Here is a 25,107-nt window from a genome sequence, read left to right as displayed (position 1 = left end):
GAACGGAGGGTTTTTCAGCCTTGGCACTACTGGCATTCTGGGCTGGATAATTACTTCTTGTGGATACAAACATGTCCAGACATTGCCAAATGGCCCCTGGAGGGTCCTGGTTGAGACTCACTGTGTTGGAGAAACTGTTCTGTAATTCACTTCATGATTACATTGAGGGTGCTTGAGAGGAGCTGGGTTTGTGTCTGGGGGCCTGACAACACACAGCAGGTGAGCCTTATGGAAAAAAATGTTAGAAGCAGACAGAGCTGGCAAAACAGGTAATTAGCAGAGCTGAAAACAGAGATTACAGAGAGTGAAAACAAAGAAAGTGTACTAGATAATGTATTATATACATATACCTATAAATAGTAGCATCTAGAAAATACCAGGACAAAAATAATAATCATGTCTCATTAGACTTTCAAGAGTAAAACTGGCCTTTCTTACTGTCTTTCGCTTTGGTTCACAGTAAAACAGATGAACCTCGACACATACTGACCTGTACTAAGAGCGGGCACCACAACCCTGGATGTCATGGTGTAAGTGAGAGAACTCTGGGCTCCAGTCAGGAAATCTGGCTGAGGCCCAGCTCATCACGGAATACAGATGTGTGACCTGAAGTCGGTCACATCATCTCACTGGCCCTTAATTTTCTCACCTGAAAAGGAGGGGATTAGACTAGATGTTATTTAAAGTTTTCGTTCAGCTTTGACATCTTATAATTCCACAAACGCCAGCTTGCAGATGATAGAGACTAAGAGATTTACTGTATCTCATACTTCACAGCTTTGGAGTCCTCAGCCTGTTCCCAGACCGAGCCCTCAGAGACACACTCTCAACTCAGTGCCCTTGGGCGCCTGCGGTTTACCTTGTAGCGCGGGGGCCGACTGCGTCTGGGTCTTGGAGAGGGCAGACAGGATGCTCTCTGGGGTGATCTCCACTTTCGAGAGGATGTTTGCCAGAGGATTGTGGGACGTGGTCGCAGAAGGTGCCGGTGTTTTTAGGCCGGTGGTGAGGTTGCTGGGACTGGTGGGCGTTCCCGGAGACGGTCTCGATGCAGGACTGACCCCTGGTGGCAGAAAGATTAACTCAAGAAAACGCATGTCCCCCACACTCACGCTCCCTCAGTGCAAAAAAAAAAAAAAAGGCTTGTGCAAAAAAAAAAAAAAAAAACTTAGTATTGGGTGAAGATTTGTTCTTGTCTATTTTGGATATCCCCAAAATAAACAAGTATTAAGGGTTTTTTTTGCTAAGTATTCATTAATTTTGAGAGCCAAGGGGAACAGCCCAGGGACCTCTCTCCACCCGCTCCAAGGGGCACTGCACCCCAGCCCCCGAGGGCTCATGATCACAGGTGGCTGTGATGGAGCTGTGCAGACACATGACTTGGCTACCACGTCACTAAGTCTGTGATTAAGTAAGAAAGATGTTTTTGAAAAAACCTTTAAATACAACTTCCTTTATATTTTTACATTTTACAACACTAGGTTGAATTTTAACATAGGGAAAAAAGTATTGAAGATAAAATAATTTTTTAAAAAACAGGAACAAAAGAAAATGAATAAGCAAAGCAGGTTAAAATAACTTTTAAAGATTGGATCTGACAAAGGTTAAACCAGCACAGGAAGTGTTGCGAGGCTGGGGAGCCACAGGGACTTGCATACACTTGGCACATAAAACATTACATGTTTGGATCATTTTAGTTATAACATGAAAAGACTTAAGCAATATGCTGATTTTTTGGAGAGTCTTTATCTTTGAGAAATACATATTTAGGCATTTATGGAGAAATGAAGTAACTGGGATTTTCTTCAGAATATTCAGGATTGGTTTGGGCACAAACACCACTGGCCACGTGTTTGAAGACAAGGGGTTCATGTGGGGGCTGCACATCTGTGTACTGTCATTAGAATATTTGTTTATTTTTTCAAAAAGCTTTATTTATTTATGCATACAGCTGGGGTAAAGACCAGGGGTGTGGGGGGTGAGAGGATTCACCACAGACTGGAGAGCAGAACAGGCGGATCCATTGAAACACACTGCTGAGGGGAGCAGTGGGCAAGACAGGAGAGGTCTGCTGCGCCATGTGGGTTGCTCCCTGGCTGGCTGGGAATTGAACTCATGCTGCGGTGGTTGGAGCTTGCTTCATAAGTTGCTTCTTAACCCCTGAGCCAGCAGGAAGGCCCTGCATTTCATTTTTTAAGTTCATTTTCAGATGAAGTGCTTTTTGTCCCCCTTCACATTAATTTCTAGACAGTACTCGCTGCCCCCACCCCAGGTGTTGTCCCCGCAACTCTGCCACCGCCTTGGCCCCTGACCATTGCCACTGCCCTTGTGCTCTTTCCTCCGAATTCCACCCCCGTTCACAGTTTTATTTTAAGTTAAAAAAAATTACTCTTGGGCCCCCCTGATGGCGCAGGGGATTAAGCACTGCACTATGAAGCAATCCGCAGCACAAGTTCGATCCCCGGCAGGGCAGGGAAAAACCCACATGGCGAGGCAGACCTCTCCTGTCTCCCCTGCTGCTCCCCTCAGCAGTGTATGTTAGTCAATCTGCCTGTTCTATTCCCCGCTCTGTCTCTGATAGATCCTCTCACACCTCCCACATCTCTTTTTATGCTCTTGTATGCATAAAAATAAATCAATCTTGGGCCTCCCCTGGTGGCGCAGTGGTTGAGCGCTGGGCTGCAAGGTTGCCCGCAGCCTCCGCAGCACTAGTTCAATCCCTGGCCACTGGCGAGGGTCCCACCAAAAAAAAAAAAATCTTAAAAAAAAAATCTTAAAAAAAAAAAAAAAAGTTAAAAATTACTCTTATTTTTAGAAAATCAACAAAAACCTGGACTGACTGTTCAATTAGGAAAATGGAAATCACCTTTTTTAATGCTCTCATTGGGTTTACTTACCAGTATTTTTCATGACTGATGTTAGGCTGCTGAGGATGGAGCTGATCTTCGCCAGATCCACATTTGCCAGGTTTGGCAGCGCCAGGGCCGGAGAGGGGGTCAGAAGGGAAGGGGTCGCAGGCTTTGGAAGGGGTGGGGTTGCCGTCATGGTCACGGGCACCGGGGCCGGGGCGCAGGGGGAGGCCTTTGGGACACTTTCTGTTGGCTTTGTGGGTGCAGACGTGGATACAGCTGACTTCTCCACAGGTTTCTCCTTCCTGTCCTCCACTGTGGAAACAGAAAGAGACGACACTGCAGCCTACTATTCTACTTTCCAGACGGCTTCTAGTATGAAACAGCATGTCCTCACGTCCCTTGACAGAAGGTAAAAAGCACGACACTTTAAAGAAAAGCAACCACACGTCATGCTCTTTATACTTTATGATCCGTCCTGCCTTCAAAACCTGTTTAAAATGAATTTTCCATATTAATCTTTCATCTTAGTTTTTAATTATTTTCCTTATATCTTAGTATATATGCATGAAATTTGTACATTTCTAGAGCCATGTTATTATTTGGAATATGCTAGTATTCTCTCAGTGATGATATTTATGTCATAAATTATAAATATGAAGTGTGACTGCTTTTCTTTAAAACTTAATGTTTTTTACCTTCTTTGCCCTTAACCCAGAGCTTTCTAAGAGACAGAAACTTGGTGCACATTTTAGTGTACTTTCCTTTGTCTTCCTGAAACTGGCCTACAGGGTGGGGGTGGGGAGGGTGCGATCGGCATGACTTTGAACTGCACTGTTGGAACTCTTGATGCGCCGTGATATGCTCCTTTGGGTACTTTAAAGGCTATACAGTGCACTACATTCGCCAGAACTGCCTAGTAAGAATAACTACAAAAAGCTGGATGCCAGAGAAATAATTTGCCAAACCAGGAAAACGTTGAAAGTGAGCCTAACAAAACCATGGGTTTGGACTCTTGAAGATCAAGAGTGACGGAGAACAGGGAATTCCAACTGGGCGCCCCTCCCTCTAGAGCCGTGCTGTTCAGAGAAAAGTAGTTCAAGCCACGCATGTGAGCTGACATTGATTGTTTGGTAGTCACACACACAGAAAGAAACAAGTGAGTTAATTTTAATAATATATTTTACTAATCTCAATATATTGCAACATCCTCATTTCAATGAGTTATAACATGAAAACAGCCATTTTCACTCTTCTCAATGGTACCAGATTTCTAGAGCCCTGGAACTGCAGGAGTGCACCTGTCTAGGGTGCACATTTCACGCCCGACAGCCACAAGGGGTTACTGGTCACCACAGTGGGCAGCACAGGTGCTGAGCCATACCCGCGCGGCCTCAGCTCCCAGTCCCTGCTGCACAAATCCCGAACTACCGTGAGTAACTGTGTGTGATGGACTCGATGGTGGGAAAGCAAGACTCTTAAGAAAACAGGTGGCCCAGGGACTGCGCAGGACATACCGATGATCTTGGCCCCGTCATCCTCCACGTCGGAAAGCTCCATGTCTTCCACATCACGGTTATCTGTGGCAGGCTCGGGCGTGGCAGATTTCTCACTCTCCATGGCTGGGGACTGGGACTCCTCACCTCCCATCCCCTGAAAAGGAGACTCGGAGCCAGTTGGGGAGGGAGCATCCATGCTTGGGGAGGGGACTGGTGATTCCTCAGGATCAGGAAGGGTTGCCTTTAGCTGATCCAGCTTTTTCTTTAAATTGTTCACGCGATTAGCAAAGGTTTTGTAAGCCTAGAAGAGAAAAAGATTTTATCCCTTTGAGAAAAGCACCAAATAGCTACCATTTTGACTCTGATGCAATTTCCTCATTATTAACCACATCACAGGCAGAAAACAGGAAACCAGGATGGTTTGTCAGGTTTGGAGTAATTTCCAACCTCTATTTTTTGGTATTCACCATCCATGGAGCTGCCTGCGCTGGACAGCTACAGGTCACCTACAACTCATCCCCCTCCGCTCCCTTCTCTCCATCTGACTAACCAGTGTTTACCGATGGCATAAACAGACTGGCCACTCTCCCAGGTATTAAAGATAACAGCAGTGACAAAGAAGCCAGAAAAAAAAAAATCAAATCCATAAATAAAGCGCAGCCTACAAGGTCAAATACTGACTTTTTTTTTTTTTTAAAGATTTACTTATTTATACAAGATTTATTTATTTATTTATACATACATACATACATACATACATACATACATACATACAAGAAGCACGGGAGGGTGAGAGAATTCACCAGAGTCGGAGTGGGGAGCAGAGCAGGCAGACAGACGGAGGACACTGCTGAGGGGAGCAGCGGGCGCAGCAGGAGAGGTCTGCGCGCCATGTGGGACCCTTGCCAGTGGCCGGGGATCGAACCGGCGCTGCAGAGGCTGAGGGCAGATTCACAGCCAAGCACTCAACTGCTGTGCCACTAAGGGAGGCCTGGAAAGCAGAACTTTTAACAGTCCTGCTGGTCTGTATAGATTTGAGATTTGAAAAACCAAGATTCTGATGAAAGAGGAAGAACAGAACTCGTACAACAATATGTTATCATTTTTCCTTCAAGAGGTCTGCCGAATTCTGAAATTGCTTAAAGGGGAATTCAGCCAAGCAAAAACCTCTGAAGAGCACAGCGGAACTTAGCAGTCTCGTGGTGCTGAGGAGACAAGGGTTAGAGCTCAAGTCACGCCATGGAGCAGGAACCCAGACAGTCTGAGATTAAAAATCTACTTCCGAGAAGCTGAGATGAACCAGAGGAAAGCAAGGCTCAGCCAGGCAGCAATTCAACCTCAGTCAGCTTAGTTTCAGGCTTGATTAAGGACAGTGTCTCCAAAGAAATGGAAAGACATCCCCTGCTCATGGATTGGAAGAATTAATATTATTAAAATGTCCATCCTACCAAAAGCAATATACAGATTCAACGCTATTCCAATAAAAATCTCAATGACATTCTTCAAAGAAATAGAACAAATACTGAAGAACAAATACTGATGAAATTCATATGGAACAACAAAAAAACACAAATAGCCAAAGCCCTACTGATGAAAACAAAGGAGAAAGGAGGTATCACACTTCCAAACTTCAAGCTATACTACAAAGCCATATTAATTAAAACAGTTTGGTACTGGAACAAAAACAGACACACAAACCAATGGAACCGAATAGAGAGCCCAGAAATAAAACCATATTTATATGGACAACTGATCTTTGACAAAGGAGTAAAGAACATGCAATGGAACACGGAAATAAATGGTGCTGGGAAAACTGGACCACCACATGCAAAAAAATGAAACTAGACCACTACCTTTCACCATGCACAAAAATCAACTCAAAATGGATAAGAGAACTGGACATGAGACCTGAAAACATAAAATAAAAGAACACACAGGTAAAACACTACATGACATACATCGCAATAACATCTTAAAAGACGCATCACCCAGGGCCTCCCTGGTGGTGCAGCGGTGGAGCGCTGGGTTGCAAAGCTGCTCACAGCCTCTGCAGCATCGGTTTGACCCCCAGGTCCCACCTGGCGCGCAGACCTCTCCTGCTGCCCGCTGCACCCCTCGGCAGTAAATTTCGTCAGTCTGCCTATTCTACTCTCCGCTCTGGCTCTGGTGAATTCTCTCCCCCTCCCCTGCTTCTGACTGTACCCAGTGCTTGGATAAACAAATAAATCAATCTTTAAAAAAAAAAAAGACTCATCACCCAAAGTAAAGATAGTAAAGGAAAAGATAAACAACTGGGATTACATCAAACTGAAAAGCTTCTGTACAGCAAGAGACATTAACCAAAACAGAGCTACCCCACTGATTAGGAAAAAAAAAATCTTTGTACTCCATTCAACTGATAAGGGACTGATCTCAAAGACATACAAAGAACTCACAAGACTCAACAAAAACAAAATAAACAATCCAGTCAAGAAATGGGCAGAAGAACTTAAAAGACATTTCTCCAAAGAGGAAATACAAATGGCCAACAGGCATATGAAAAAATGTTCAACATCCCTATAATCAGGGAAATGCAAATCAAAACCACATGGAGATATGACCTTACACCAGTAAGAATGGCACACATCAAAAAAACAAGCAAGGATGTGGTGAAAAAGGCACTCTCCTACATTGCTGGTGGGAGTGCAAACTGGTCCAACCACTACGGAGAGCTGTGTGGAGGTTCCTCAGTCTACTAAAAATGGAGCTACCATATGACCCCGTAATTCCACTCCTAAGGATCTACCTAAAGGACACAAGAGCACTGATTCAAAAGACCACTTGTACCCCTATGTTTATTGCAGCACTATTTACAATAGGTAAAACCTGGAAACAACCTAAATGCCCCAAAATAGATGACTGGATCAAGAAGATGTGGTACATATACACAATGGAATATTACTCAGCAATCAAAAAAAGATAAACTCATGCTATTTGCAGCAATGTGGATAGAGCTAGAAGGAATGATGCTCAGTGAAATAAGCCAGAAGGAAAAATAAAAAAATCGGATGGTTTCACTTATAGCAGGAACATAGGGGACCCAAATAAGACATCGGGGAAAAAATAATAACAGTACAAAATACAATGAAGCAAAAACAAACAATTATAAACCAGAGACACACTGCAGGGGAGGAGGCAGGAGAGGGATCAGAGGGAGGGAGGAGCACAGGGGACTGAGGTGATGGTGCACGGGTGCATTGGTGAAGGAAACTCTATGGGGACTACACCTGAGGGTGTGGGAAGCAGCAGATATTGTTTAAAAATGAACAATGATGTAAAAAAACAAAAAATAATAATTAAAAAAAAGTACCAAAAAAAAAAAAAAAAAAAAAAAAAGAGGACAGTGTCTCGCGTGACAGAGCACCCCCCACCCCCATTATCTGCAGTTTCACTTTCTAGTGTTATCCACGGTCAACTGCAGACTGTATTTATGAGCAGTAAGCTATTTTGAGAGAGACTCACATAACTTTTATCACAGTATATTATTACAACTGTTTAGCTTACTAGTTACTATTGTTAACTTCCTACTGCACGGCTCTTTAAGCCGCACTAGATATGCACAGACAGGAGAACACTGCACGGAGCACGATACTCCAGCTTCAGGCATCCACTGGGGGTGTTGTGACATCTACCCCTTGGATAAGGGGGCCACCGTATTTTCCTAGTAAAGGGAAAAGTGAACCTTCTCTGGACAAAGAGAAAACATCGAGCGACTACAGACGCATACTCTCGTGTTAAGAATTCCACAGAGCGCGCAGGAAGACTCTGGAGTTGTTGCTGACCGTGATGAAACACAACTGGTGAAGGTGCTTTAAAGGAAATAGCCTGCAGCGGGAAGCCCAATTCAGGGCTTCTATACAAAATTTAGTTAAGAGAATGTTTACATCCAATCTTTTGGTTAAAAAAATGTGTGTGTGTATACACATATATGTATATTCTGCCCCATTTTTATGTCCGGTCACAGTAGCTCAGCACCCTGTCTCCAAAATGCCAAGACACAGGCTTTAGAGAAGTGAGACCATCAGGTCTGCATGAGCGTTACCATTAGGAAGACCCAGGTCTTGAGTTAAACCCCACTACTTACAGGCTTATAGTTAGTTGGTACCAGGTTACCAACTCTCTTCAAAGGCAACTTTATGTGGGAACTGCAGATAATAATGCTTGTCCGCACAGAGTTAAGCAACACATATAAAGAGTCCACTGAAGAGCTTTAATTATTACTTACATTAGCCACCACTTTTACTTCTTTGTACTGTGCTTCATAGAAAATTCCAGCATTTTCTAGTGCTTCTGTCAGTGAGGGCCCATTTTTCACCTGTTTATCTAATCCATTCACAAACTCCTCCAGCTTGGAGCTTGCCTCTTCAAATTCTTTGGAGAACTTCTTCCCACCTGTCTTATCTAAAACAACAGAGAAATATGAGTTCAAGATAAAAAGGTAAAAAAATTTAATCTTTTGAAGAAATGGCTCAGGATGATCTGTGAACCTATTCTTGCTGCTTTAGCAGAGTGTAAGATTCTTAACTTCATCTTAAAGAAGTGTCTCCAGATCGCAAAACAGGTATAAATGCCTCATGTGAAGCCTCGTGAGCAGAGTAGGAGAGCCCCAGAGGCCTGCGCTGAGGGCGAAAGGCGCGTGCAGCTGGAAGGAGGCTGACAGGTTGCCTTTCTTTGTGAGCAGATGTCACACCGGTACTAAGGAGCAACGCCATGAAGGTTAACTCTACTTGCTTATGCCACCAACTTTTACACTACAGAATGCAGTTAAGACCACTCTCTTAAGATGAGAAAACTAAAATTCAGAAAAGTAAAGTCACCTCTGTGTGTATGGCATTAAAAATCCTTCTTTCTTATTTGCAGAAGATACCTGGTGATTTGGTATCAGAAAAATATAAGCCATGATTTTTATTTTATTTTTTATTTTGTAAAATAAATATTATTTTTATATTCCCCATACAATTGCAACCCCCTTATTTTGACCCCAATCTCCCCTCCCCACCCCCCATAGAGTGTCTCTGGTTCATAGTTTTTTGTTGATTTTGATTTTCCTTTTCTTATAGTTATTCATTTTCCTGGTCCCTTATTTAAGTTTTCTAGATTCCTGCTATGAGTGAGACCATCCGGTATTTTTTTTTTTTTTTTTTTCTGATAAGCCATGATTTTTAAACAATGGTATTACTTCTCCTAAGTGTACTTCTTTCCCCGCGTCTACTGTGATGTGGCATTAGATATGGGTACAAGTGATGTCTCTGCCTCTAGTCAGCTGTGCTTTTGATATGCTTCTGAATTATTGTGAGGATTAAATTAGATAACATGGGCCTCCCCAGTGGCGCAGCGGTTGAGCGCTGGGTTGCGAAGCTGCCCGCAGCCTGTGCGGCGCCGGTTCGATCCCCGGCTGCTCCCCGGTCACCGGAGGAGGGTCCCACATGGCGCGCAGACCTCTCCTGCCGCCCGCTGCTCCCCTCAGCAGTGTACTTCGGTCCTTCTGCCTGCTCTGCTCCCCGCTCTGGCTCTGGTGAATTCTCTCACCCTCCCGCGCTTCTGACTGTACCCAGTGCATGTATAAACAAACAAGCAAACAAACAAACAAATAAATAAATAAAAAATGCCTCTATTAAAAAAAAATTAGATAACATGCTAAATTTAAAGCATGGTGCAAGAACAAAATGGTGTCAAAACGAACAATTAATAGTCATTTATTCATTATTTCTAAAACATCAAATGCCTATTACAGACCAGGTATCACTCTGGGTGTCAGCATATAGCAATGAACAAATGAGGGTAATCTGTACCTTTAAGAGATTTATATTCTGATAAATTACACAACACGGTGTGACCTTATTAAAGAACATGCCCAATCCAGTTAACCACACACGTGCAGTACACCAGTCTACACATCCACATCTATCAACTAATACATCACAGACGCACTCAGAGTAGGGAGGACGGAGTCTGTTTTTACTATTGCTATTCTTAATTTGTTCTTCGGCTTACTGAGCTACACTCGACATTGAGCTACACTCAACATCTGGCATTGCATGAGCTCAAGGCGTACAAGGCGGAGGACAGGGATTTACATATCAAGCCTGTGTGCGTGCAATCACTTCCTGGGAAACCACAGGTCTCCACAACTGCTTTCTAGAGGCAAGGGTCATCTTTATGGAGGAAAATGACAGATCCAGAAAGCAAGCCGGAGTCACTCCATTTACGAGGGTGTGTTACCTTTTAAGCATTTGAGTGTCTCTGTGCTGCACACGTCCACCCTCATCGTTGACAGCTGTTTTTCCTTCAATTCTATCTGATCTTCTGAGCGTTTGTACAGCAACAGCTCCTCAATGAGGGCCTGAGACTGAACACAGACCACAGCCTTATTTCACTTGAAAGATGGTTCGCTTATTCTATTTCTCCCCAGTAAAATAAAACATGCTGATACCTAACCAATGCCAAGAGGAACAAAACCCTTCATATTTCTACACAATCAGTGATACTGACATCTGTTCCCATGTTGAAACCATATGTTTAGTTAATGCTTTAAAAGATCCTTTTCCTTAGTCAGTCCCAGTAATTTATGATACAGAGTAAAGACTGATACAAAGGTCCACTTATAGTTTCTTCAAATAAAATTTAAACAGTCTTACTATGTTAACTCTAAGAAAATTTTAGTTTAGTAGAGCTTTACTGGGGTTCAAAATTGACTCTGCTTGTAATTAAACATATACTGTAACTTACACGAAATTCAGCCACTATCTTAGACTTGAGAGCAGCTTTTGGATTCGTGGATGCTGTTGGAATTAAACAAAAGGTTATTAAACATACAGAAACAGAGTTGATTAATAATCAGGTAAAATTTCGGTTCTACAGTTCAGGGTATACTCTCTGAACATACGCCAAACATGCACTTAAATGCTAATTCCTAGAATAACATGACATTTAAACACTCTCAAGTATGATCAGTATAAAAGTATACCATTTAGATAGAGCTAACCTACTTACCTCCAACAGACCCTTTCAAGTCATAAAGTTCAAGAATTATGGATTTGGAGACAGTAAGATGCATGCAACAGTCTGACGGCGAGTAAGAGGATCTCAGCACCTCAAATTAAGGGTATTTAGGCTCAGGACATGCAATTAATCCTGAGCACTGGCTGAAGAAAATTACTTAGAAATAGCAACTCTATTCCGATGTACTTAGCTTTGGATTTCATTTTCTGCTGACTCAATTCACAGCAGAAATGGAAAATTCTAGTATATCACCAAGGTAGCTGATTTGTGGCCGAGAAGGTGACTCCTGCTGTCCCGAGCTCGCGCCTTGGGACCAAAGGATGTGAGAGGCGCCCCTGGTCAGCCCGAGCAGCATACACTCTTGGAGCAAAACCACCCCAGTGTCGCAGTTCCAAGGGTCTTTACCTTGCGCCCCACACACCTGGCCACAGGGCCTGCCCCTGCAGCGCTGCACCCCACCTCCTGCTGACAGGAGGACATGAGTAACAGGAGCTCGTGAAGGCATGAGCTTCTGGCCAGGACATGAGGCCCATGTCTAAATCGGGAGAGTGTACCCCAAACCTAAGGATTTCCCAACTCCCACAGAAATGCTTCTTGACGCCTGGTCTCTGCTCCTCATTAGCTCTGCTGTTTCATGTCAGCTGCCTCTAACTTCACGTATCTTTGAACCTGAGAGTTAGCCTGGACACTGTCAAGTATTTTTGCTTCTTTAATCCCCCAACTGCTCTTGAATCTTGACTCATTCAACCCTTTTTCTGCACTTCCTTTGTTTAAGGCAGGTTTTTATGCCATTGCTTTTTTAGAAGTTAACTCCATGATGGCTTGTTTAATGTTAAGTCACGAGGCGCCGACCAGCCTGGCAAACTCAGGCTCACCGCGGTTTATGCCAGGTATGATGTCAAACAGTCCACATTTTTCTCCTGCTCCAAAAAGAGGAGGTAATTTTATATTAGTTGAGATTTTGTTCCTTACTTTGTGATTTCTTCCACTGCTTATTCGGTTGTTTGTTCAGATTTTCTTTCAGCTGCTTCTGAGTTTTGAAAGTGGTACCTGGAAAACATTTCAGTTTTGATGTCTGGCATCATGGGAAGCTGCCCCATCTGTCCACTTCAGAGTCAAAGTTGTGGCATCAACAAAGGCAGCCCCAGACTGTGTGCTTGTTTCTTTTCCTTCATTTTATCAAAAAATAAGAACAGCTACCAGATCTAACAAGCTGTCAAATAAACACTTCTATAAGAAAGCACTGATTCTGAGGAGGAGGCTTACCAGTACTTGTTAGAAATTCAAATGATGAATTTAACAGCTTGTTGGAAGCAGCTCTCTCTAAAGCAAATTTCTAGGCAAACGATGGCAGTGGTATCAGACATCAACAGCTTCTATTCAATGACTTAATTACATGCATCTAGTACTTAGGAACTAAATAACTTTTTGAAAGATAGGCAACTTACTAAACATCTAAATCAAGGGAGAGTCTGAAGAATGACAATATACACTTAATCCCAAATAGCTTAGTACTGACACCAGTCCAAAAGTCTCCAACAGCAAGCAGACAGGGCATTAAATATTCATCACAAGCAATAAACAAGTTAAACCACCACAGGGCGCTGACCCTCTCCCTCCCTGGGCTGGGATGCCTCCTACCTGGGAGGGGGAGGAGCTGGTGGCCAGGGCCCTTATTAATCACCAATACCTACATCACACCCCACCCCTATGTCAACACCCACCCCCCCACCCCCACCCAGGGTGTTGCACCTGAATAAAGCATGACAGAGGGGCAGAGTCCCTGCAGTGATTGGGCACCAAGCGGACTACCCAAGACCTGCGGTTGGGCGCCTGCCACTTTGGAGCAGCGCTGTGAGATGATGGGGTGCCTAAGGTCCCCGTCTACAGACTCTGCCGGGGTGAAGAGCCTGGCCTCGCCCTGATGACTTGGGTTTGCTGACACAGTGCATCCTCCGATTGGTGGTGGTTGGCAGGGGGCACCTGCATCTTCCCTGCACTGTCAATTCTGGGGCACGTGAGTGCCAGTCAGATAGTCTCACTTGCCTTAAGTGCTTCGTTGTATTTAAAGGATTCACTAAACTATTTTAGGGCCAAAAAAAAAAAAAGACAACACTCAAATGGAACATGGGACACGATCTGGCGGCTTTTATCACTAATGTGTGTGACTTTCTTTAGTCAATAAAAACAACATCCAACCCTCCCAAATCATCTCTATCTTAAAATTTAATTCAAACATATTTCATTAAGTATTCAATTTTAAACAAACAGAGCCAGATCCCAAACTTTTTTCATTATTAAGTAACAGAACAAGATTTATCAACCATATATATATACACACACATAAAAGACTGAAAAATGATGCCGATTTTGCTTTTAGGAGTGTACAGATACTTACTCAATGCTTCTCTTAGTGCCATAATCATTTCTTCTGGATATACATTTCTATCTTCCCAGATTTTAAAGATTCGCTCTATAGACTTAGAGACAGATGGATCCCTAAAACAAAAGAAAAAGTGAGGCTTATCAATGTCAACACATCTCAAACTAGAAATCTGATAATAAAGTCATCAGGAAAATTATTTTCCAAATGCCTTCTGGTATTCTGGTGTTCATTAAAAAAAATTCCTACAGTGTCTAGGACTAAAATCTTACTCTTACTCAACACTTTCTATGAGGTCCTGGCCATGCTGTGACGACACACAGCGGACTTCCTGATGGATGTGACGAGGGCATCCTCTGGGGTGCTTGAGGACACAGCTGGCACCCCAGAGGATGCCCAGCTCTGGTGAGGGGAGACCTAATAAGAACCTGTTCAAAAAGGAACTGCACTAGTGCAGAGTGAGAAAACAGGGCTTGCAATGATGCAAGGCTTGTTTTTTATTTTAAGGGTTTTGTTGAAAACAATCATGAATTAATCACATAACTGCCACACATTTTCCAAAATGTGACAGTCTAATGCTGAAATGTATCTCCAGGAGGAGGGAGGTGAGGCGCAGCCCTTTATTCTGCTTGCTTCACAGATTAAAATCATATCTTAGGTTGAACTACTGAAAAAACTAAAAAGCAATACAGGGCAGGATAACTGTAATAAAGAAGAGGAATAAAACTGGTTCTGTGACCAAAGTATGAAGTTACAGGGAAAGAATTTTCATTCTAACAGGTCTGTAACACTGGAGACATTCTAACATTTGTAACTGATCTGTCAAGACAAAATATATTTTGTTAAAATAAATAAAACCAATATAATTACCAGTCATCTATCAATTTTCGGGCAACATTACAAATATCTTTCCCCATAATGCATTTTAATTTTTAAGTTACATTATGAAATGGAATTTCAAAATGTGGCTGTGTTGAAGTAAAAAGCACTCTCTGCCACTTTTTAAGTGTGGAAAGTCTTCCTACCACAGGTTTTATAAATGATATTCTTTTTTTTTTAAGACTTATTTATTTATACAAGAACGGGGGTACAGGCCAGATGTGCGGGAGGGTGAGAGGATTCACCAGAGACAGAGTGGGGAGCAGAACAGGCAGACTGATTGAAATACACTGCTGAGGGGAGCAGCGGGAGAGACAGGAGAGGTCTGCTGCTCCATGTGGATAGCTCCCTGGCCGGGGCTGGAACTTGTGCTGCAGTGGCTGCGGACAGCCCTCACACGTTGCGTCTTAACCCATATGCCACCAGGGAGGCCCTAGGTTAATGTTAAATATATGGCATTTTAAAATCTGTTATAATCTTATATTTTGTTAAGAATGTAGTTTTATTTAAAAAAAAAAAAAAAAAGGCCCCCTTGGAGCAGATGGCTGGTCAGTTTGCGAGGAGTCAAGTCACAATTATCTGTAAATGATGGCTTTTCAACTAAACTACAGAGTGTCTTCCAGGCAGAGGTAATAATTTATTTACTGCTGCTTCTTCAGTACCCACAAGGTACCCACTTAGTAGTAACTCAACGAATGACAATTGGACTTTGTCATTTTCAAATTAAACTACCCATTATGACATCCCAGCCGCTACTTTACCAATGTCCTCAAGCAAATGAGCCGGAAGAAGAAGAAACGTATGTGACACAGGAAAAGGCACCGCCGGCAGGGAAACTAGGGATTTTAGTTCGCGCCTTAGTAAGAAGTCCTCTGGGGGCTAGGTTTCCGCATTTATAAGATAATTGGTACTACATACTTTCTGCCAGCTCTAAAATTTTTAGCTATATCTATTCTTTATTTACAGAGTTCTCAGACTTCTGCAGTTCAACCACCTCTCATATTTAGGAATTCTCTCACATAAAACAAAATCTGGAACAGTAGTCTGTCTTACTCTGGTATCCTAAGAGCCCTGTTTTAGCTGCTACTTGCCACAACCTCAATTCCTACAAATGTACAATTAACGTTAATAGAAACAGTTATCAACTCTCTTGTTTGACTTTTAAGTAACCATAGAAATTGGCTCACCTTGCAGAATTGTTAGGGTGTTCAATAATGCTTCCTCTGCTAGCAGCCCGCCCCGCCACCCTCACCTCTAAACAGTGAGAGAGTAAGGCAATTAATTAAAGCAGGAAGTTGACGACAAGCACAATACAGTGTCCAGGTATGAGTCAAAATAAAAAGACCAGGGGGCCTCCCTGGTGGAGCAGGGGGTAAAGATAGCGCTATCAAGCTGTCGCCAGCCACTGAAGCAGGAGCTCGATTCCTGGCCAGGGAGCTACCCACAGGGCACAGCAGACCACTCCTGTCTCGCCCGCTGCTCCCCTCAGCAGTGGATTTCAGTGGATCCACCTGTTCTGCTCCCCACTCTGTCCCTGGTGAACTCTCTCACCCCAAGTTCTTGCATGCATAAACAAATAAATCTTTTAAAAAATAATAAAATAAAAAAACCTAAAACCATCACCCTGTGCGTGCCTCACTTAGGACAGCGTCTCTTTTAAATCAATTTCTTCATTCTGGAATGGGATCAGATCAACATGCTTTATCTTGCAGGCGCTCAGTGTTTGCTACCTCACTGAATGGAAGACAAACGATGGTCCACTCAAGGAGGCAGCTGATAATCAAAACACTTTGGAGCTCTGAAATAGGTAGACAGACTTTATCTGATGCTAAACATTGGCGACGCTGCATCTTCTACAATAATTCCCTTTTATATAATGAACTCTTTCATTTGTTTATAACAAATACCTTCCTGGGTGTGTCCTTTGTCTTCATTTATTTTTTTTTTTTAGGTTAAAAAAAATTTTTTTTTTTTAATTTGTACAAGAGCCGGGGTACAGTCCAGATGCGCGGGAGGGTGAGAAGATTCACCAGAGACAGAGTGGGGAACAGAACAGGCAGGCTGACTGAAATACATTGCTGGGGGGGAGCAGCGGGCGAGGCAGAAGAGGTCTGCTTGCCATGTGGGTTGCTCCGAGGCCGGCGGGGATAGAACTGGCACTGCAGAGGCTGCGGACAGCTTCACAGCACTGCGCTCAACCGCCTGCGCCACCAGGGAGGCCCTTTGTCTTTAATTTTATGGTGTCTTCTGTAATACAGTTTAATCCTGATATAATTCATATTTTTATTCTCTGTTCTTTGTCTTAGAGCTTCTTAACCTCCCTATAATCATGTAAGTACTTGTATTTTCTTTTAATATTTTAAAGTTCTGTTTTATATATCAAGGTAATTTATTTGGAACACTTTTGTGTAGGCAAACACTTAACACTAAAGTTTATTTTTTCCACATGGGAAGCTTATGTCCCACAATTACTTACAGAAGGTTTCATTCTCACACTGCAGTGATTTAGGGGCTATAACAGAAGAGACAACCCTGGGCGCAGAGGTCAGGAAGTGACAGCTTCTTGAGGATGCCTGCTCTTTTAGGAAGGTAGAAGGGTTGCGTGAGTAAAACCCTAGAGAGCTTATCACCTAGCTGGGAATACTATATGACTCTGTATCTATTATGCAGTTTTTTCTTGCAGGTTGTTAAATTTTCAAAAGCAACCAACTTCTTCATTTATTCAATATTATACTTTTGAAAATCATGTTTAGTCCTAGTAAGTCTTTTTGTGTTCTAGTTTGATCTCTTTAAGTAATAACATTTTGAAAATTGTGACATAACATGACAAAAATTGCATAAAACATATGGAAGTATATACACATATATAATTATTCAAGAGTAATTTAAAAGTGAATGTTCAGGGCCTCCCCTGGTGGTGCAGGCGGTTGAGTACAGTGCCGTGAAGCTATCTGCAGCCTCTGCAGCATGGGTTCCATCCCAGCTGGCCAGCGAGATACCCACATGGTGCAGCAGACCTCTCCTGTCTCACCCGCTGCTCCCCTCAGCAGTGTGTTTCGGTTCGTCTGCCTGTTCTGTTCCCCACTCTGCCTCTGGTGAATCCTCTCACCCTCCCGCACATCTGGCCTGTGCCCTGGTTCTTGTATGCATGAATAAATAAATCTTTACAAAATAAAAAATAAAAGTGAATGTCCATATAATCACAATCCAGGGTAATAAATCAAGCACTGCCAGCTCCCGGGAGGACTGCAGTGGGCCCCTGAAGACCAAGAGCCCTCCCATCTCCCAGAGATGGTGGACTTTGTGGGGACCGTCCCCTTGCTTTTCTCTTAGTTTTAACATCTAGGCATACACGCACAATAGTTTATCTTTGTCAGATTTGAACATTATATAAATGAAATCATACCATATAAATACTCCTTTGTATTTAAAACAATATTTGTGAGATTTATCTGTGATATTATGTGTAACTGAAATTCATTTATTTTGTTTGCTGTTTTGTATTTCAATACACCACAATTCACCCATTTTACTGCAAAAGAGACCAGGCTGTCTTCACAATTTTATTACCATGAACAAAGACGAGCTGCTATAAAAAACTTCCACTGATCGTGCTGCACATATGCAAAAATTTCTCATGGCTAAAACCTCGGTGGAATCCCAGGGTCACTGGGGATACGTTACAAACTGTTTTTAATAGAAGGTTGTTTCATGCCAGTCAAACCTCAAACCAAAAGTACATGAGAACTCCCACTGGGCCAGACCTTGCTAATGCTGTTATTAGCAGACATTAAGGATCTCCCTGGTGGCGCAGGGGTTAAGTCTCAGCACAATGAAGCTATTGGCAGCAACTACAGCAAGAGTTCGAACCCCCGCCAGGGAGCTGACACAAACGGCGCAGCAGGCCTCTCCTGTCTTCCCACTGCTCCCCTCAGCAGTGTTTCAGTAGATCCTCCTGCTCTGCTCCCCACTGTCTCTGGTGAATTCTCTCATCCCCTGCACCTCTGGTCTATACCCCAGTTCTTGTATGCATAAATACATAAAATAAATCTTTAAAAAAAATAAAATTGATGCCCTGTCTGGTAGATCTGTGTGCCACTTACTGCCTTTTTGTGATCCTAGAGCCGGAGAGCAAACTCTCTTTATTTCCCCTCTGTTCAGTGTTAGCCTCTGTCAACAGAGGGCCCTGGAGGGAGGCTGAGAGGCAGGAATAGGTAGTGAGGATGCCTCAAACAGGCCAGCATGCAGGTGTCAGGCAGAGGTTCTAGAACATTGCAGGCTTGTCTTGAAGTTCAGCCATGATGGCTCCCCAGCCTATTTTTTTTGGCAGCCAGAGTGGCAGGTAGTATGTTCTTGTAGGAACCCACTCTTTCTTTGGGTCTGAATCTCATGTGGGAGTGGAGAAGTGGAAGAAGGCCCATTTACTTCTCTAGCTATAAGAACAAACCTGCACTCCAACTAAAGAGAGAAACCACACCCCAGTAATTTAAGCAAGGAAAATTTAATATAAGGAATTGTTAAGTAGGTAAAAGGTAGCAATTAGAAAGAATAAAAGAGCTCTAGGATGTGATGAGATAGTAGCTGCTGAAAGTGGCTACTACCGTGTTTTCTTTGGCTATATCTGGGGCAATACCATACTGCTTTATTTATCATAGCTTTATTATAAGTCTTGAAATCTGATAAAGCCAGTCACCCACCTTGTTACTCTTCAAGAGTTTCTAAGCTTTCTTTTTTGGGGGGGATGAAGGGAAGGTGGACACTCTCTAAATAACAGTATAAATTTTAGTCTACTTGTAAAAAGAAAAAACCCAAATGAGATCTTAGATGAGACTTCATTTGATTTATTAATCAATTTGGGATGAACTGACATTGTCAAATATTGAGCCTCCCCTAGCCACAAATATTTACTTATATTTTCTACAATGTTTCTCAATTATGTTTTATAATTTTCTCCACAGAGGCCTTATACATCTTTTGTTGAGATTTTTAGCATTTCATAATTTAAGCCCATGCTTGTGTACCTGCAGTCATTCCCGACCAGCAGAGTGGTGAAACTCGGGTGGCCTGCATCTGTCTCAGATGAGGCATATTCCCTGTAGTTTATTTAGTGCCTCATTTCTTCACATTTTGGTTTTTTGTGTTGATTATTTTTTTTTTTTAAGATTTATTTATTTTTACAAGAACCAGGGTACAGGCCAGCTGCATGGGAGGGTGAGAGGATTCACCAGAGACAGAGTGGGGAACAGAACAGGCTGACTGACAAAATACACTGCTGAGGGGAGCAGCAGAGGAGTCAGGAGAGGTCTGCCACGCCATGTGGGATTCTCACCCACCGGCCGGGATCCAACCTGTGCTGCAGAGGCTGTGGACAGCCTCACAGTGTGGCACTCAACCGCCTGTGCCACCAGGGAGGCCCTCTGTTGATGATTTTGCTGTTTAAAATGACCCCCAGACATTGTGTTAAACTTCTGTGTACTGCTGTTAAGCACAAGAAGGCTTGATGTGCCCTACAGAGAAAACACATGTACTAGATGAACTTTGTTCAGGGATTACCCATGACTTCAATAAATCAACAGTGTAATGGCACACGTCAAATAAAATGTCCTTACAGACAAACGCACAGGTTTGTAGACTGACCAGTGGAAGAATGTCATGACCGGGGGCTCGCAGGCACCTGACCCTCTGTCTCCCACCGAAGCAATGATTCAGTATTTGTTAATTTATTGTTCATGGGAACTTTATTCATAATTACTAAGATTAACAAGAATCAGCTGTATCTATTTCTTCCATTACAAAGAATTTAAATTAAATGTTCCTCATTTTCTTTGTTTCTAGCAAAAATAATAACTTTACTGTATTGATTCGAATCCTATAACCTTGCTAAACTTTATTAATCACAATCATCCATTTGCAGATTTTGCAGACGCTTTTGATTTTCCATGTATAAATCACATTAACGACTTTTTTTCTTTTTCGTGTATCTTTCTTTCTTCCTGCTTTATGCTCTGGTTAAGAGTGTCACTACAAAGCTGAACAGAAACATGGCATCAGGCACCGTTCTCACTTGCCTCCTCCTAGGTGACATGTTTTCTGCAGGTTTTTATTCTTGGACACGTGTTACCAGACTGGCGAAGCGCCTTTCTGTTCCTGACTTGTTTTATAATGAATGGATTTTTCTGCATTTTTTCTCTTTTAACTTACTGGCACAGTGAATTGTATGAATTTGCTTCCCAATGCGAAGTCGCATTCCCAGCGCTGTGACCAGCCCCACAGAGCTATGTTCCCCTGATATCTATGATCATGAATAAGATCGATCTGTCTATAATTTTCCTTTCCCATACTCTCTTGGTCAAGTTTTGGAGTCAAAGTTACGCTAGTTCCATTAAGGTGAGCCAAATAGCATTCTCTCTTTTCTCTGAATGTGTGCAAGATTGGAATTATTTAACTTGCTTATGAATCTAGGTCAGGATTTTCTTTTTCTCATTAAACTTTGCTTTAACAGGTCTCAAATTCTTTTTTTTTTTTTTTAAAGATTTGTGTTTATTCATTTATGCATACCAGAACTGGGGTGCAGGCCAGAGGTGTGGGAGGTGAGAGGATTTACCAGAGACAGAGTGGGGAGCAGAATAGGCAGATCTACTGAAACACACTGCTGAGGGGAGCAGCGGGCGAGACAGGATAGGTCTGCTGCGCTGTGTGGATCACCTGCTTGGCTGTGAATTAAACTCACAGAGCAGTGGCTGTCGAGATTTTAACCCCTGTGCCACCAGGGAGGCCCTGGATCTCGAATTCTTTGACAGATATTTGGCCCACTGTTTGTTTACATTTAAAAAGTACTGATAGGCCTCCCTGGTGGCGCAAGGAGTTAAGCACCGCACTACGAAGCAATTCGCAGCCTCTGCAGCACAAGTTCAATCCCCGGCCAACCAGGGAGCTTCCCGCTGCTCCCCTCAGCAGTGTATTTCATCAGTCTGCCTGTTCTTCTCACCACTCTGTCTCTGGTGAATCCTCTCACCCCCTGCATCTTTGGCCTGTATCCCAGTTCTTGTATGCATAAATAAATAAATCTTAAAAAAAAAAAAAGTACTGATTTTGAAAAGTATAACATAAAACTACCATACACACAAAAAAGTCACAAAACATTCTCCTTTCCTTCTGACGGGCTTACAATGCAACATTGTCAACCAGTCCTTCATTTTTCTTTTGTATTGTCCTTTAACTTTTATTATTATATATGTAATAATTTTAATTTAATAAAACTTTTTTTTTTATTTTCTTTAAGATTTATTTATACAACAGCTGAGGTACAGGCCAGAGGCACGGAAGGGTGAGAGGATTCACCAGAGACAGAGTGGGGAGCAGAACAGGCAGATGGACTGAAAGCACTGCTGAGGGGAGCAGTGGGCGTGACAGGAGAGGTCTGCCGCGCCATGTGGGTATCTCCCTGGCTGGCCGGGAATTAAACCCACGCTGCAGAGGCTGTGGACAGCTTCATAGTGCTGTGCTCAACTGCCTGCGCCACCAGGGGAGGCCCCTAATAAACTCTTTTTAAGAGGATTAATCAGTCTTTTACTATTAAACTTAAATGTTTAACAGAAACAAAGAGCTGTTTTTCCACCTCTCGTTGAGACTGAAATGCACAAGCTATTCTAAATGCTCTTCCTGCAAGACATGAGTCTCCAGTATTTAAAATGGTGCTTCACGTGAGCATTTCCATGCATTACATTTTATTAGCATATAACCTCAAATGCTAACATGACTCTTCATGTTGGTGGAGGAAAATACCTATCAACTCATTGTGGATGACTGGAAGAGAGAGACTGGGGTGGTGGGGAAGAGGATATTCGCCTGCTAAGCTTTCTGGGCAGACCGGAAGACCTTGCCAACTCCTTGCCCACTGCTTTGATGCCACCAGTAGTAACATTCAGTTTCATGCCATGAACAATGAAACAGAAGATTCCAGAGGAGCAGAGTACAGCATGCATGAGCTTTCCAAGAACCGCAGCACTATTTCAAGAGTATGGAGCCATCTTCCAGCTTCTTACCAGAACGGTTACTGACGCTCCCAGCTCAGTGCACTGAACTCATCTCACGCTATGGACGAGTCAGCACAGCTGTGCGGCTGCTCCCGACTGGTAATTACCTAAGCCATGATAAACACCTTTGCAGGTAAATCCTTGACAATGAAGCCCACATCTTCCCAGGAAGAACCGCACTCAAAACTACCTGGGGCATTTCAACAGACTTTACTTCCACTCTGTCCCTGCCGAGTGCAAATGTGATACCACACAGGGTCTGAGAACATAAGGCTTTACTGGGCTGGCGGGGATAATACCAAAACCATAATTTTGTAGACGTCTGGAGCAGAAGAAACATAAGAATTTGTCAGCTGGACAACTGGGGGACAGAGTGTAACCCAGAATATCAAGCAGCGTGGCCCACCGATAGCGCCATCTTCACAGATGTCTTTCCGACCTTGAGGCAGGGATGATACTAGTACTTGGCTCCAGCGCTTTGTCACCATTCCAAGCAGAAATTGGCACTAATGCTACTTATGGCCAATTTTCTTAATGTAGGTGCTGATTTCCTTGTCTTTCTTCTGGCTGCAGGGTGGCTCAGTAAAGTCTGTCTTGTTAATACCTATAGCTAGTTGTTTCACACCAATGCACCTGCCGGTCTGTCCATCCTTGGAGTTACCGTCTTCAAAATTCACCAACACCAGCTGCAACCACCTGGACAGCACAGCCAGCCTGAGATGGAGCTGAGGTCATGATTTAGGTCAAGTCCTAGGCATTGGGGGTAGTCCCATAATATCAAATTTCCGCAGGGAGACCCATGACAATATCACAATCTCACATTCAGCTGTCTATATCAGAACCCAGGCAAGCCTGAGGAACTCTTTCCACCGCCACAGCCTCCCCATCTCCAGAACGCATCTCACATTGGGCACGCTGCAGCCTGAGTTCATGCTAAGACTGACACCCCCTGAACAGCAACCTCCATGTCCCACAGCCCCCGGCAGTCATTGTACGGCTTCCTTCATGAATTGATTGCTCTAGACACCTCTTGTATGTTTCCTTTTTATTTTTTTTTTAATATTTATTTATTTATGATTACAAGAGCTAGGGTACAGGCCAGAGATGTGGGGGGTGTGTGTGTGCGTGTGTGTGTGTGAGAGAGAGAGAGACAGAGAGAGAGAGACAGAGAGAGAGGATTAACCAGAGACACAGTGGGGAGCAGAACAGGCAGATCTACCGAAATACACTGCAGAGGGGAGCAGCAGGGAGACAGGCGAGGTCTGCTGCGTGTGTGGGTCAGCTCCCTGGCCAGGGATCAAACTCAGGCAGTAGCAGTGATAGAGCTGGTAGTGCTAAGACTTAACCCCTAGGCAACCAGGGAGGCCCAGCTCATTAATTTTTTTTTTTTAAAGGTTTATTTATACAAGCACTGGGTACAGTGAGAAGCGCGGGAGGGTGAGAGAATTCACCAGAGCCAGAGTGGGGAGCAGAACAGGCAGACTGACGAAGTACACTGTTGAGGGGAGCAGCAGGCGGCAAGAGAGGTCTGCACGCCATGTGGGACCCTTGCCCGGTGGCCGGGGATCGAACTGGTGCTGCAGAGGCTGCGGCAGCTTCGCAATCCAGCACTCAACTGCTGTGCCACCAGGGAGGCCCTCATTAATTTTTTTTTAAGATTTATTTATTTATACAAGAACTGGGGTACAGACCAGATGCGCAGGAGGGTAAGAGGACTCACCAGAGAGAGCGGGGAACAGAACAGGCATACTGACGAAATACACTGCTGAGGGGAGCAGCAGGAGAGACAGGAGAGGTCTAGCTGTGCCATGTGGGACCCTCACCAGCTGGCCGGGATGCACTGGTGCTACAGAGGCTGCAGACAGCTTCACAGCGCTGCCTCAACCACCTGCACAACCAGGGGAGGCCCCCAGCTCATTAATTTTTGTAGTACTTTTATATCCCTGATACTCGTATTAGCTTTTATAATCTTCACAACAACCCTAAGATACAAACTGCTACTACTATTCTCATTTTCTAGTAAGAAATCCGAAGAACTGAAAAATTAAATAGCTAATCTAACAAGTGGTAGACCCAGGATTTGAGTATTAAGCAACTCGATTGTAAACTTTCCTTTTTTTTTTTTTTTAAATAGAGGCATGTTTTATTTATTTATTTGTTTGTTTGTTCGTTTGTTTTTTTGTTCATACATGCACTGGGTACAGTCAGAAGCGCAGGAGGGTGAGAGAATTCACCAGAGCCAGAGCGGGAAGCAGAGCAGGCAGAAGTACACTGCTGAGGGGAGCAGCGGGCGGCAGGAGAGGTCTGCGCGCCATGTGGGACCCTCCTCCGGTGGCCGGGGAGCAGCTGGGGATTGAACTGGCGCCACAGAGGCTGCAGGTAGCTTCGCAACCCAGCGCTCAACCGCTGCGCCATCGGGGAGG

The 25,107-nt window shown here is 43.5% G+C and overlaps 1 protein-coding gene across 1 annotated transcript in view; it reads right to left on the bottom strand.

Annotated features, from left to right (window-relative positions):
- RPRD2 (regulation of nuclear pre-mRNA domain containing 2) overlaps positions 1–25,107 on the bottom strand; it is a 60,426-nt gene that overhangs the window by 5,906 nt on the left and 29,413 nt on the right. Inside the window, 8 exon segments of the mRNA XM_037501058.2 lie at positions 860–1,060; positions 2,895–3,161; positions 4,364–4,646; positions 8,610–8,785; positions 10,607–10,733; positions 11,114–11,166; positions 12,359–12,436; positions 13,785–13,885. Of these exon segments, the coding sequence (XP_037356955.1) occupies positions 860–1,060; positions 2,895–3,161; positions 4,364–4,646; positions 8,610–8,785; positions 10,607–10,733; positions 11,114–11,166; positions 12,359–12,436; positions 13,785–13,885 (1,286 nt within the window).

This window comes from Talpa occidentalis, unplaced genomic scaffold (assembly GCF_014898055.3).
Source record: "Talpa occidentalis isolate TD23 unplaced genomic scaffold, MPIMG_talOcc4v2.1 talOcc4.9, whole genome shotgun sequence".
In the NCBI taxonomy this organism is placed as follows: Eukaryota; Metazoa; Chordata; class Mammalia; order Eulipotyphla; family Talpidae; genus Talpa; species Talpa occidentalis.
This window is presented reverse-complemented; position numbering and strand designations above follow the sequence as displayed.